The sequence below is a fragment of the Poecilia reticulata genome, linkage group LG12, assembly GCF_000633615.1.
Source record: "Poecilia reticulata strain Guanapo linkage group LG12, Guppy_female_1.0+MT, whole genome shotgun sequence".
Classification (NCBI taxonomy): domain Eukaryota; kingdom Metazoa; phylum Chordata; class Actinopteri; order Cyprinodontiformes; family Poeciliidae; genus Poecilia; species Poecilia reticulata.
Window position 1 is genome coordinate 11827350 of NC_024342.1, and position 15595 is coordinate 11842944.

The 15595-nt window shown below is 37.4% G+C and overlaps 1 protein-coding gene across 1 annotated transcript in view; it reads right to left on the reverse strand.

Annotated features, from left to right (window-relative positions):
• The window catches only part of epha5 (EPH receptor A5), a 68446-nt gene that overhangs the window by 34680 nt on the left and 18171 nt on the right, over nt 1-15595 (reverse strand). Inside the window, exon 3 of the mRNA XM_008423865.2 lies at nt 12419-13139. Within this exon, the coding sequence (XP_008422087.1) occupies nt 12419-13139 (721 nt within the window). The remainder of the gene's footprint in view (nt 1-12418; nt 13140-15595) is intronic.

Sequence of the window (15595 nt, forward strand, 5' to 3'; positions counted from 1 at the left end):
AGCCTTGTCACACTATTCCTGTTATATTGTCTTCATCAAAAAAGTAAGGCATTTCCCTTACAGTTGTTTTTTTCCCCACCCTATTTCAAAGGCTTCAGTTCAGCGATATACAAGTTGCACCTGTCAAATTGTTTGCACTTACATCTGCTGCACAATTATGGGTCCCTGTGTGAAGCACACACAGAACAAACAAACACCAAGCAAAGAAACAGCATACTGCTCGCCTTAAAAAAAAATCACACACCCAATGGTTGATCTAAGTGGGGCAGATAGACAGGGGGACTATGCAGTTAGAATTACAACACCCAGGAATACATCAACAATCTGTTGCCATGGCTTCAACCTCAGGTCCATCAATCACTGACTTTTTAGCTTCTTCCTGATATTGGAGGCTTACCCAGACAGACGTACAAAAAACAAAAACAACTAGACAGGAAAAGGTTGTCCACAGATATTTTGCAAGACAAAGKGTTGCATAATATGCTAATTGAATTTATTCATATTAGAGGGCAATAGATTATTAACTTCAAAATCTTTTTTTTTAACCATTCATAAACTGTGACTTAAAATGGCTCTCACTGTAGTTCACTGGAATCTAAAATGTTTTAAATGACTAACTGTTTCCGTGCTGAACGATGCCAATGACTTTGCTGCTAATCCTAATCTTAAACTTCAGATCAGGCCTTAACATTTTGCTTTTGATACATTTTCGTATTTTCACATCGTTTTACAGGTCTAACTGAAATTAAATTTAAGTGAAATTGATTTGGCTAGTGGTGTTAACCATTATTGAGTCATTGTTGAGGCTGGCTTGGGCAGCTTTTTTTACCCTTAGCAATTGAAGTTATTAAAAATATATACATTTGGCATTTAGTCTGCTTATTTTTGTCTGAAATTCACCATTACTTAGAGACATTTGAGTTAGACACAAAAGCTAAAAGTTGAAGAAATCTGTACCAGGGGACATATTTTTCWCATAGCATTGTAGTAATTATCACAGAGGTGAAGTAAGTGGTGAGCTATGCGTTTTCTTTCTTTGTCCACAGAATTAAAGACTTGTTTGACCAGTGTTGTTTTTGTGTAGCTGTTATGAAGCAGTCAGCACCTACATAATATAATGTCTGGTTTGAAGACAGCAAAATAAAGACAAGGAGAGGAAAAACACAATGTTRAAAGTGAAATGGGACAGGAAGAGATAGAGGCCAGGTTTATAAGAATGAGACATGAGRGACACAAAAGAAGGGGAAAAAAAGAAGACAATGGAGGATTGGTGGGATTGTGGGTGTGCATGTGTGTGTGTAAGTCGTTAGGCAGCAGTGCCTCTGATTCACCTTGACGGAACCTTGGTCTGTTGTCATGGAACATTACTCTTGAAAAATTCTCCCTCTGCCCTGGATCACTCCGAGTCTCACCTCGAAATCTCTCTCCAGCACACACACACACACGCACGCACACCCCTGCACGCGCGCACACACACTGGAGAACAAGGCTTTCATAAGAAAAATTGTTTGATATTTGGCAAAGCCATCAAACCCTGATGGACATTGATGATGAAACTAGAACAACTGAATRAATGTTATAGTGATGGTTAAATTCAATTTGAACTTGGTATTTCATAAAGTCATATGTATTTCAATAGCACTTTAAGATGTTCATGTCCATTTTAGAGTAGTTGGACTCCAATGTCAATTACCATAACGAAGTTGGTACCTCTGCCTTTTTCAGGAYAGAAAAATATTTTTTGTTCATTCTGGAAAACCTGATTTTCGCCCAACATTACATACATCCCACAATGTGTATAATACACACACATAAACACACACTTATGTATAACTTATCTGCATATTGACCCCCCGGACCTCCTACAAACACCCATTGTATTCCTCATTGAAAGCTGCCTCGATTCATGAAAATAAATGTATGTGCCAGTAAGGTCCAGCTTCATACCATCCACAGTCTGAAGCAAATAAAAAACACGGCCATTTATGGCTTCAAAGAATGGGKACATTTATTACTATTGTAAAACTCACTTCGACCATTTTAAAATCCCCAGAGGCCAGTCAATAAAAATGGGTTGTGAGGTCCTTCCACATACACAAACAAATCAGATTCTATACAATGCAGTCTTTTGATACAGTGTCATTTCAAGATATATATGAAAAAATCTTTTTTCACTCATTTCTAATGCACACCTACTATTGTCTGGCTCGCTATAATTATTCAAACAGCGGTAAAGATTACATTCAGCCGTCTCTTGTAACAGCAGTGATTATTGTTCACATTGGAAATATACGACATACTAGTGTCCGCCTTTATAAGCAGCAGAAGAGCAAAAWTTTTTTTTTATTGTGTTGACATTTACTTCATTCTACTTTACCCAAAAACTAAGATCTATATTTCTAACAAGATCGACTGAAAGAAACAGAAAAACGTAATATACTTCTAGTTTGATTTAACTACTGCATTGAAATGCTTTCCTTCTAGAAGCAGTATATAATTATAAGAATGAAGAAAAAAAAAATCTAATTACAATGTGCAACATAGTGTTAAGAAAAATCAATTACATGCCGCTAATCTCACAATTTTTAAGGTATTTCACATCACTGAGGTTAATTTTTATGCAGGATAAATAGACTCTTCATGCTCAACAACACAACATTTGTGACGACGTGATATGGCATGTCATACTGACATGAGATGAAATGACTACATTTGCAAGGTGTCATGCAGTAATTTGGCTGTCTTTTAATTATGCTYTGAAACATTTTGGGGGTAATCCATAAAATAACCTAGTGGGTGAAGAAGTTTAAAAGCTATTTTTTTTTCATGTCCAACTTAAATTAACATGTTCTCATCTAATGCATGCCATCTGTATGAGATTGGATTGTTGTAGGCTATAAATTACAATAATTATCTGTTTTGTAYTTAATATATTTAAATAATTTTTTCTTTCAGAAAAAAACTCAACCACACAAGACTTAATTATTTATTAAATTAATAAAGCTTAAAGGTGAYGTTCAAAGAAAAATGTGCAAATACTTTACCACTGTTAATTTTATAATGCTGAATTTAGCATAAAATTCGGCAAAAAAAACATATAAAGAATTTTTTTTTTGTTTTTTGGAAAACCAGAAATGTCTTTGAATCAATGACTGGGTGGAAACCTATCAACCACTTTCTTTAATTGAATTCAACAACTGAACTGTGTAGTGCAATACTMAGAGTCCAAAGTCTATTCTTATTTTCAGTTGAAAAATTGTYCATAATATTAATGTCTACTCAGAAAATAGGTAMTTTAAAAATGGCTATATGAGGTGTAATTTAGTGAGCAATATATTTTTATTTTATTTTGAAAGGTTTACAGTAGTATTGTAGTTCTTGAGGCAGGTTTTTATGTCAAATTCATATTTTAAACCTCAGTTTTACACAGAATCAACTATATTTTTACTAATGCTCGTCTTTTTCTCAGTTGTACTGGACACAACAACTCAAGATTGGGACCAATATTAATATTGATGAGTCGACTTCAGACCCTGAATTTGTCAGAACAATTAATATGACAGAAAAGCATAAGGAACATGAGTAAACACAAGTTTATCTCAGAAGAAATGAATCCTTTACAAGTCACTGAAGTTCCAAACATAACGTCTGAGATCAGCTTAGTCTTGTGCACAGTCCATCTACAGTCACTACATTTATGACTCGAACCACTGAGCCCATCAGAGGGTGCAGCTACCACAAAAGATACATGAAAGGCATAACTTCAAGCATCGACGCCACCTCTTTCGCTAAGAATACTTACTAATTTGGCGATGCAATTTATTTATCTAAGACTATTTCATGTTAAAATAAATTGTATTAAACAGATTGTTGGATTAGAATGGGCATCTTAAATCATTTGATTACTTTAAAATCACATAAATGGATTTATATTTATACCTGAAAACACAGACACACTTCCTGTGGTGTAGTTTGTTATGGTCATGGATGGTTTCCTGAAATGGCTCACTCCTCATTGTGAATGCAACCTGTGAAGACAGTTCATAGTAGTAACGCGTGTGTGTGTGTGTGTGTGTGTGTGTGTGTGTGTGTGTGTGTGTGTGTGTGTGTGTGTGTGTCTGCATGTTGCCCTTGGGCAGGCTGTCTTTCTAATGCCACGCAGCTCTTAATGCACAGTGCAAAGGCTAATGGGTAATTAATATGCAATACACACTAATGCGTCTGTATGGATTTGAGTATGCATGTGTGTGTATGTGTACCATTTGAGAATGAGAGGTTAATACGTAATTAATATGCATCACACACTGGCATCCCAGACAATTAGGGATCCAGCGGTGTCCGTGAATGCTTCTTAACAAACGTCCTGTTTAATTGGAAACATTTCACACTAAACATGTTGATTTATTTGCCCGGCTGTCATTTGAAGGGATTAGGAAGGAAGCTATTAGGGCTGAGTCAGAAAGACGTATTAAGGCTGAGCAGTGGGGTGTGGAAATTAAAAGGTAGATGTAAAGACCACCTACCGCGCATCAACATTGGATTTAAAATTATTTGTCTCAGCATTGGCAAGCTGAGGATGCAAATATTGGCTTAGTACTCTGCGCATTGCAATATGAATGCAGCAAAGCTGGTGTAAGTGGAGCCACTTAAACTCTATACAACTTATCTCAAGGATGTGACTCTGGCATTAAGCCATAAGAAGTTCGAAGCATAGCAAGTTAATAATTCAACTTCAGAGGACATCTAGACATTTTTACCTTGCAATATTTATCTAGTGCGTTAATATCCAAAGCATAAGTTGTGAAAGTGCAGCAATTTCAAAATATGTTATCACTTTTTGTCACCATACAAATGCAAACTTCAATTTATTTTAAGATTTTATGGGTATAACATATTGCGTTGCTTAATTTTTCAATACTTTGTGTGTGCTCATCTAAAATCCCAATAATCTAGAGTTTGTTTATACCATGACAAATGCTAAAAACTGCTCATGAATACGTTTGCAAAGCACTTTATATTTTGGGTATGTACCAGTCCTAAAGTCAAGTAAAAGTGATCGACATAAATGAGGATAAAATGAAATGGCTTAAATTGCATTCACTGCACATTACAACTAATCACAACCCTCATTTATGATCATAAAGATTGATGTGAAAGTAAAAATTCAAAAAAAGAAACAAAAAATAGCACGGCTGTGTTTCACTGTGATGCTTATATTGTTAGCCGATAGGATTGTGAAATAATAAACCAGCAGAAGAAACGGTAAATATCCTCTTCCTGTGTTTGTTCAACAGTAAACTACTGGTCTAAGAAACATAAGCAAAGTTTGTGCTGGGCTTTTTTGAGGTTGTGCATGCATGAGGGTTTCATACCTTTATGTATCATTGTTGTCATTCTCTGTTTAGGTGCAGGCCCCTGCATGTGTCCGTATGTTTTTGCCAATGCATGCACATATTTGTGCATGTCACTGTGTGAACGCTAACAAAGACGGATGATAATACAATAATAATACACAATCAAGTCAATGGGGATTTCCTGCCCGTGGAATAACACAGCGGGACATTGTTCAGCACTCATTTATTCTCACAATCAGACATTACGCACAAACAAGGAGGTCAAGTTCCTAATAGTTTTTGAATTTAAAACAATTTAGTAGCTTTATTAAGGTCTAGGCTGAAAGATTAATTATCATCAATAAATGATTATGCCAAATCAGGAATCTCCATTCCCTTAGATCACACTTAATGCAGCTGAAGGCCTGGCCTCTCCAGCAGCCCAAGTCTCCCCTGATAAAAGCAATAAGTCTAAAGTTGCTTCTAATGGCAGATGGGCAACTTCACCAACAGCTGGTCACAGTTTGTGTTGGTGAATATGAGAAGCTGAATGGGAGACTCGTAAGCCCCGAGGAGGAAGATGCAACATCAAACGGTCACTCAGGTTTTGATGTTATTCCTGCAGCTTCATCTGGACTGTTCACTACTGTTAGTTCTGCAGAATTCATAGTGTGAAAATAGCAATCACACTAAAGTGCTGGGGTTAATAAATTTGATTAGGTGAATGGACACCCTATGCACTAGTGGTAGATTACCAAAACTCTCATCACAATGTTTAATGCTACCATAGCAATTTTTTGTTCCCACAATACAGTGCAAGTCTAATTGAAATCCCTCAGCAGAGGCTACCATGTCTCACACACCAGGCAGTTAGAAATATTCGATTTGTCGTTGGTAATCCAGCTGTGACATCTTTTAATTCTCAGACGGATCATCTAAGCAGTATGTTGTAGATCTGAAGACTGTTTCTAACGCTTACTCTGCTTCCTCTAAGCTCTTTGATTTTATCTGCAGCATTATTGCCACCAGTTCTTACACTGCCTGTTCAGCTAACGACACAGGTCAGGAAAGGAGCGCATGAATCAGAGAAGAAATAAAGGTGTCCGTGGTAACCCTGGAGCACCTGTAGAGACCCACTGTTTAAGTGAGAGATTGTCAGCAGGATAACTATTAGTCATACACATTTCAAACATCTAAAATTTATAGAATAGCGGCAAAGGAATAAGTAGTTCCAACTGAAGTCAGAGTCATGTAGGCGACAATAGGCGACAAGAAGGTGTTCTCAATAAAATGTAGCTTTAGGCTACGTTGCAATAGGTTGTAGCAGGAAACTGAGGTCAGACATCAACCGTCACACAATCTCGATAATCAAACTTAATAGTGGCAGCATTTTGTGATGGTGATGCATTTCTTCAGTCGGGTTATGCTTTTGCTACAGGTTTTTGTATCAAGACATTAACATTGTTGATCAATATGTCTTCATTCAGTAGAGAAAAATTGACAAAACTTTCAATTTGAAGATATGTAAAACAGGTAGACAGTCACCCTCAGATTTGGAGTTATATTTGCAGCAAATTATTGTTGCAGGCATCAACCTCAATACAAAACACTAGGTGCATTGTTCTGAAATGAGCAAACAAAAGGAAAAAATATATATAATTCAATGAACACTTTTAAAATTACATGCCATTTGTTTGGTCAAATCTATAACATGCCATTAAAAAATGCAAGGATAGTTTTATAGAGCATTTTATATCAGCAATTTGACCAAAACAAATATGTGATTAGATATTTTTGGATTTTATTAAGCCTATATGTGATCTTAAAGTACAAGATGAAGTTCTATTTCCCAGTTCACCCAGTCATAGCTACTGAGTGGGACTCTGGGGAGAAACAAGCTTTCATAGAAATAACTGGCTGTGCCGAAGTATTTTATTAATAATTTACAAACTTCAGATTCATGTTTTTTTGAGCAGTTTGACAATGTTGTAAGCTCCTATTGAAGGTGTCGTATTTGAGATTTGTAACAGGGTAACCAAGGTGACCAGATAGTTTGACATATGTTCTCATGTTTATTAAGGCCTAATAGGGTTACTTCACATAAGGTCATCAGTAGTAGCCTACAGGGGGGGTTGCAGATCTGAAGGTTGGGGGTAGGGGGCAAAATGGGAGAAGTCAGTTTAACCAACAAGCACTCAGGAAGCACTTTAGTTGTCATGGCAGCATTACCGGGTTCAGATGATGGGATGATGAAGTGGGGGTTGAGAAAAGACCGACCAGAATGCAGGAGCAAAGCAGAAAAATGTTGATTTACAAAATAAGTTACTCAGTTTCAATTTCATGAAATGCCATTAAATTGTTTGGGAGTTTAATAAATTGTGTGTTGTGGGTGGGGGAGTACTAATGATTCCTAAAGCATCAAACGTCCTTTTGGAAATGACAGATGTCAATATAACAAATGTGTCTTTATGTTATGCAAGTGACTGTAACACCAGTGTTACCACAACAACTATAAAACTCACACTGCTGGTGTGAATTGCTTCTTAGCTCCCCTATGATTCCCCGTGGACAGAAGCAAGAAGGCTTCCTCGGGTTACCACTTCGCTGAGACAGTTACTGATGGCAGCCCCACCGACGTGACCAGATAGAGTTTGACATATGTCGCAGTGACATCTGACAGGCAGGCAAACAGCTGAACACCATGGGAGTCCCCGGCAGTGAAACAAAGTGTCGTTGAGGGTCGCCCAGCTCCATCCATGAGGCATTTCATGACCACCTCTGAACAAACTGCCTATGGCTATTATTTTATTAGTGAGATATTTTATATTTTAGTCTGAATAATTATGCTTACTGATGATGCCAACTGTTGTCCACAGTTTCAGCAGTAAACCTATAGATTTTCTTACCCTCCCCCACCATGATGTACTGTCTAGCCCAGACATTACTGCCCACATTGTCAAAGTCTTTTTTTCCCCCTCTTTTGTCGCAGAAATTCAGTGCAGCTTGAATTTCAACACCAGAAAGCTGCCAATCCCCGGATTCCTTTCTGTCACTTTTTTGTCTTCAAAGTAAAGCATTCAGCCCATATTCTGTCATTCCAACAATTTGGTCAGTCTTTATTTAATGTTTATAACCTGAACCCAGCCGTTTTGCCATCCCTGCACACTCCTTAAAAGCCCTATTCCATTCATCCATTGTGTCATTTATCTCTTTTTACACCGTTTCACTTAGCTAATGTGCCGTTATTCCATCATTCAGCGAATAACTGGGGGGACGGTTTTATTCAGCATTTGTTATGACAGAAATGTGACTTCATTCTAAACATTTATTTTAGGGTTTGCTGTGTGTTTTATTCGTCGTTTTCAGCCTCAGTGGTATGCAGTTATATGCAGCACTTTGTGTCAGTCATGGTGGCAGTTTGAATAAAGGTGGTATTGTACGGCCATTTTACAACCAACAGGACAAAAACCGCAGCAGAATGTAACTTTTTGAATACTCTAACGTGCATGAAGTGTTCATTGTGTGCTCGTGGTTAAATATACTGCTTTTATTTTTAAAAACATTTGCCTCCATTTTGACGTTTCCGCCTATTAGAAAAAAACCTCCAGAGGTGTGACATTGTAAGCAGACTGCATAGATAATTTAAGCCAGTTTGCTACTATTGCAATTGTCTTCTGAATTTTAATCTTTCGCCCTCCATCCGGTGGTGTTGAAATTATTTTTAAACTTATTGTTTTAATTGACAATTTTGCATGAAAATTGCAAAAGATCTATAGATCTATACAGCACTTAGGAAATAATCAAAATAATTAATTGTTTTCATAAGTTGATTGCATAATCAATGTACATTATTTATTATAATGTTATTAAAATGTGCTTAATAAAGAAAACTAAAATGCCAACTGCAAAAACTCACTTTTACAGAGCATAAAATATACACCATAAAAATATACTGATTCTTTTACAGACCACTGTATTTCTGCATTTGGATTAGAGTAGGATAATGGCTTTGTTAAAGGAGAAAAAGAGACAGATCTTGAAAGGAGGGATGAAAAGACGAGTGAAGTGAGAGGCTGTGGCAAGTGTGAAAGACCGAATGACAGACATGTAGATGGCAGAAACAGAGAAAGTGAGAAAATAATGGATGATAGACCGTCAGTGGCCAAGAAAGTGAGACAAAGACAAGCATACAAAGCAGCAATGAAACAAAAGAGCAAGAAAGACCACTAATGGATAAGTGTTAGAAAAATTACAAAATGGCCAAAAAGTGAAAGGAATTTTAAAAAAGGACATTAAGAACCACCAAGACAGAAAGAAAAAAAATACCAAGTATCAGAAATTTACAGAAAATTCTGTCCAACACAATAGAGTATAACACAAGTGCTCAAAAGAATGTCACATCTGGCACATGCACAACTATAATTAATTTTGAAATAAAGTCAATGGTCAACACTTAATATTTACTGGAAGTCAATTCTTCTGATGAAAGTTTCAGATAGAGCTGTCTAAATCTAACATTCGTATCCTCTTTCATGCTGTGAGCAGCAGCAGATGGGTGCTGCTAGAGAGAATTTGAATGACTGGACTAATTGTTCACTTGAAAACATGAAGATGACTCCAATAACTATCTGGAAACACACTTCCCCTTTTTCTCTCTTCAATACTTGAAAACATCCATTAAACATGCAACAGATCTTTAGAACTTAACTCATATCCCTGTTAACACAGAGTAAAATGTATGCATACTGTGGAGTTTATATATCATTTCAGTAACTCAAAAGCTGAGTCAAGACTTCAGAGGCCATTTTTTCCAGTCAGTTTCTTATTGTTGAATTCTTGAAAAGTTCAACACGTTTCCCCGTTTTCAAAAAAATTGTCAATATTCACATTCATTTAATAAGGGTGGTGTGACACACACTGATGTTTAATAGTTTCTTGTGCCACTTTATAAAATTTAGAAGTTATTGTGGTAAAATCAGTATGAAGGAATTTTATACTGCAGCTTTGAATATTAATGCCACTTTCTGCACAATGGCATAATGCTGAAGCTGTCTGAAAGTTGCGTGGAGTGACAACATACAACATATTGGATATGTTGCCGCTAGCAAGAATGACAGGTGTTGCACACAGTCAGTTTTATCCAATGTAAATGTTTAAAATAAACATTACTGAGGCATGCTGCAGATAGGACACCATATGTGATAGAGGCTTTGAGTTGCCATAGCAACTTGTTAATTAAATGGAGCGTGATAGCTTAAATATAATTGAAATCTCATTTACCCTAATGGTCTACACCACTTTCTTGCTGCCATCACCACATGTACCACCAAATTCAACGTGTTTTTACACAAACCCAACAATCTTCTTCTTTTTTTTTTTTTTTTAATTAACAGGATCCCCACATTCTACAGAGACATGAAAACAAAAATGTTAGGATTTATTATTTTCTTCTTTAACTCATCTGTGCCCCTTAATCTACAGAAAACTTAAAACGTCTTCCTGGAAGAAAAGGGAGATTTGCATTCCTAAAGCTGCAGTGACCCATTTTCATTAAACTACAAGCATGTAAGTAACTACCAACTCTAGTAAATATAAAGCAAAAAGAGTTGTGCATGCTTGTGGGGTTCAATAAAAAGCCCTAAAGTACTACTGTATAGTAAAGCCTTATTCTAAATCTCTTCAAGCGGACTTAAGTCCACACAAACTAATCTAGTGGAATGGTGGTAGTTTGGCCTACACAATTATTATTATCTATAAACTGTTCCAAGTACAAAAACTAAAAAATAATAATAAACTAAATTACAGACCAGATAGGAAGGAAAATAAAGGAAGAGGGGAGGAGAACATGTAAGAAAAAAGGAGATAGAATACATCATCAATAATGTCTTGAAAATGGTAATTGGTGCTTCACTTTCTACTAGTTAGAGAATGTGATGACTTAGAATTGTGTGTCTAGGCAAGTCTGTCAGCTGGCCAGAATAAGTGTATTTATTTGTACACGTCTCAGTCTTTTTTCATTCTGATTTATTTTAATGCACATTATGCACAGTTTCGACCTTGGATTGACCAGCTTTGGAGAACCCCTACAGCATGACAGTCAATGCTTGGGTTAGTTCAGATTTCTCCTCAAAGAAACATATGTTAAACACCAATGAAATATAAAATCATCCTGATCTTCATTTCCCATGAAAAGCAACATGGAAAATGTTGCCTGATGGAATATGAAGAAAATTCTGCTACCCATAATGGCAAACACCACTTTCATGGCAATTTCTAAATGAAAGTAGAGATCAGATAACTTGGGAGGGCTAAGGGGGCAATTGATGAGGTATTAATCAAAATATTCCTCTTTTTTAAAAGTTGCATTTTGCAGCTAGGGATCCAAAAGCAATAATTTAGGCCATCACATAAAACTGATTCTTCAAAAGCTCACTGCAATTTATGTTTCACACAGTTTTTAGTTGGTGCAAAAAGATTTCTCTGGAATATAAATTTCTCCATGGCATTCAGACCTTCCACGGGTTGCATGAGAATAGTGACTGCAAATCATAACACTGAGTAATTCAAAGAAAGAGAAGAAGACAACTACAGATAGAGAAAACAAATAACAGCAGCCAGGGAAACCCATGGAAATGGCAGTTAAGGATGGAGCAGGGAATGCTTGGGCACAAGTCAAGGCAGAACAGTGGCTTTAAGAGAGCAGCAAAGTGCTGCAGGGCTCAAGGGAATGCCCTGCACTAAGCGAAGGAGAAACACTGACACTCACACACACACACGCACGCGCACACACACACACACACACACCCCCGCATACATAAAGTAAGAACACACTTACTAAAAGAACAAGCTGATCTGTGCACACGCTTGAGCACATAGCACTAAAAATAAACATGACAGTGGATATGAAAATAAAACAGGATGGAGACAGCCATGAAAACAAACACTGGAAGGTAGAACAGTGATGGGGGGGGGTGGGACTAAAATTTTATGAAAATCTTCAAAAATGACTCAAAAATTTTTTATTTTTTTTAGGATTCCCTTAATGAGCAAAATGACAATTTTAGCAATTAACTGACGCATTTTACCTTGACAAGAACCGCTGTTTTCCTCAAACCCTGGTTTGCAGACACACTTCCCAATGGGCACCAGCCATTCGCCTTCTGTGCTGCAGTGCATCCGTGGCGGCTCATATAAGGGCACCGAGTTATTGACGCAGCGGCCCACCACCTCAACCAACTGCGACGCCTCCGATGCCGGGATGGTGTCCGAAAATTCTGCCAGGCTTTTCACCAAGAACGGGCAGCGTTTGTAGAAAACCCGCACAGATACCAATGCAATGCAGGCCCCCAAATCCTGAAAGGCCAAATAGAAACCTTTCCGGGACAAAGGACCTAAATCCCGGACTTCAGTGTTGAGCTTCATGACGCGGTCCCCCAGGTCCAGTTCGGTAAAGCTCTCGTCGGCTGCTATGGTGTCAATTTTGATGTATCTGCTCTCCTTCAACACCCTGTCTTCCTCTTCAGTTATGCCAACACCGTCCCTCATCCTGCCATCCTCCATGTCATCCTCATCGCCATCCGTTTCATAGTAGTACATGTTAAAAGTCTCCTTGCAGGTCCCGACCCCACCAGGCAGGCTGTTGCAGTCTCTAAGCGTAAACTTGAGTTCGATGTACACTCGCTGGGCACCCTCAGTCAGGATCCAGTTGGTGTGGAGCCAGTTGTTCTGGTTCTGCTCCATCACTCGGCAGACTTGGTAGGTGTGGATGGGGGCATAGTCTTCGTCTACTTCCCCGATCTCTTCCCACTGAAGTATAAAAAGCAAAACAAAGCAGAATATTAAGGAAACAAATGAAAACTCCTTGAAGTCAACCAAATTTTGCCAAGCCGCCCCAAGATTTCCTGACATTTCATGGTCAGAATTTATAGGTATTTTGAAAGTAAATGTACACTTGTGACTTTTAAATACACCCAGTCCTAGTACTGTCAGCACAAAGAACAAATAAAAACATTACACAGTCATAGATGTAACATGTTTTGTTTCAATTGTCTGTGAATACATTTGTAACAATAAATGTTACATAATCTCATGCAATGCAGACCCTTCACCTGCACGGATCAAGATTCCCTCACCTCAGGATGGCAAATGCTTGAAGACGCTGACATAAGCTGGATTTATTTTTCAGCTAATAGTTTTGGAATACTTCAGGGTAAAAAGGAGCTACCATATGTTGCAGTCAAACAAGTGCTATATTGATGAGTGTTATATTGATACTGTGCCCACTTATACATCAAATACATTATTTCAAAGTATTGTGAGGTATTTGCTTGTATAATGTGGACATTTTACACTTTTTAAATAAACTATAATTGATGATTGTTGGAACTTCACATCTAATCTATATGTACAGTTATAAGCACTAGAAGTGTATATAACTCCATTTCAGAGTATATTTGCCTATATTCCTACATAGAGCCTTAATGGTAAAATAGTTTTAATATCAATCCCGATGATGTACTATAATGGAAACATGGTATTTGATGGTACTCCATATGAAGCAGCAACAGCAATTTTCCTTTTATATCTTTCCGTCCATCACTTACTGTTCAAATAAAAAGAGGATTGTGTTCAAAGATATATATGAATTTACAGTGAGGGAGAAAAGGCACTTTAACATATAAAAAGGTGCCCTTGTAATTTAATTTATTATTGCTCCAAAAGTGAGTGTGAGTCAATTCCTGCCTGTGTGTGCATATATGCAAATTATTCTGCAAGTATTCATGTGTGCTTGTATATCTGCATCACTACTAGCGTGCCTCAGACAGCAGCATTAATTTCCTCTGAGGGTCTCCCGGGATGTGGCTATTATCTGCGTCACTAGCACTCTCCCATGGCTAATACAGGCGCTTCATCATGTCTCTGTAATATGGCCAGAGGGACGAAACTATGATCTGGTGTTATAGTTTAATAGCCTATATTAATCAATCCTTGCTGTAGCCGATCTGAAACCTTCTGTCTGTATCTTTCCTCTCCGTCTTGTTCGCCATCTGTCTGATTTCCAGCTCGCACTGCACCGGTTGAGTCTTTTGTTTTCTGGCTACCATTAATCAGCTGCTCAAGCATTTCTCCGGGTAATTGATTCACTTAGGCATTTCTGTGTTGCTAAATTCACACGCTTTCAAGAAGGCATTCATAATGTCTGCATAAGCATTTCTGTCTTGAAAAATAACTTTTTCCATCATTGAGAGGCCGATAAATTTGACAGTTTAGCAGACAAATCTGGACCACTTTAGAATACAAGACTGGACGAGCATTAATTTATTACATTGGTGGGGGGGTCTACTTAAGTATGATGGCAAAAAGAAAATTGTATGCACGGGTGTGAGACCCCCCGTTTCTTCCTGACTTTAGCCCAGTTAGTCCCACTGCAGACATAAGCCTCTTACTGGTTAGATCACACAGATCCACCAGCCAGCCTTGAGCTTTGCACAGCTTAAAACACAATCCACACACACTTACACACAGTTAGCGGGCTACCCGTTATTATTGGCATCTCAGCAGGGTATTGAACAGATGACCTTCTATCATTTTTTTGCCTATAGCCAAAGGGGTTCAGTATCTATGAATATCCATGAATGTCATTACAGAAAGTCTTCAGAATCTTCAGTGTAGATTCTGGTTATAAAACTAAGTATAAACTAAAGTGCAAATATTTGCTTTAAAATAGACAAAATTTATTGAGTCACTTAAATGACTATATTTTAATACTCTAAAAAGTTTGACTTTGAATGTATTCCTATGACTGCACATGTTTCAGAGATAATTGTAAAGTATGAGGAGAATTATTGTGGCCTCACAACTTTATGCTTAATTTAGTAGAGGAAGAAAAGATTGAAAAGAAAGAAACAAAAACATGGTGTTACACAAAAAAGCTTAAAAATACAGTAAACAAAATTAGGTTAGCACAATTTTGTGGATGGATGAATTTCTGATCATCAAGAAATGGCTAATGGAGAAACAAGCAGATCCAGAGTCCTACGTAAATATGTGGATGCAATATTGCATCTCACAGTTAATAATGCAAGAGCTCTGAGCATTACACACATTTCCACCTGTCTCTGAGATTAACTTAAATCCCTTTTTTAGTTATCCTGACAGAGTTTTTATGATGGGAATTTGACTTGATGGACTTTAAGATTTTCAGCTTAGAATGTTTATGAGGAGCTTGTCTGCCTTCAAATCAAACTGAGGGCAGATATATA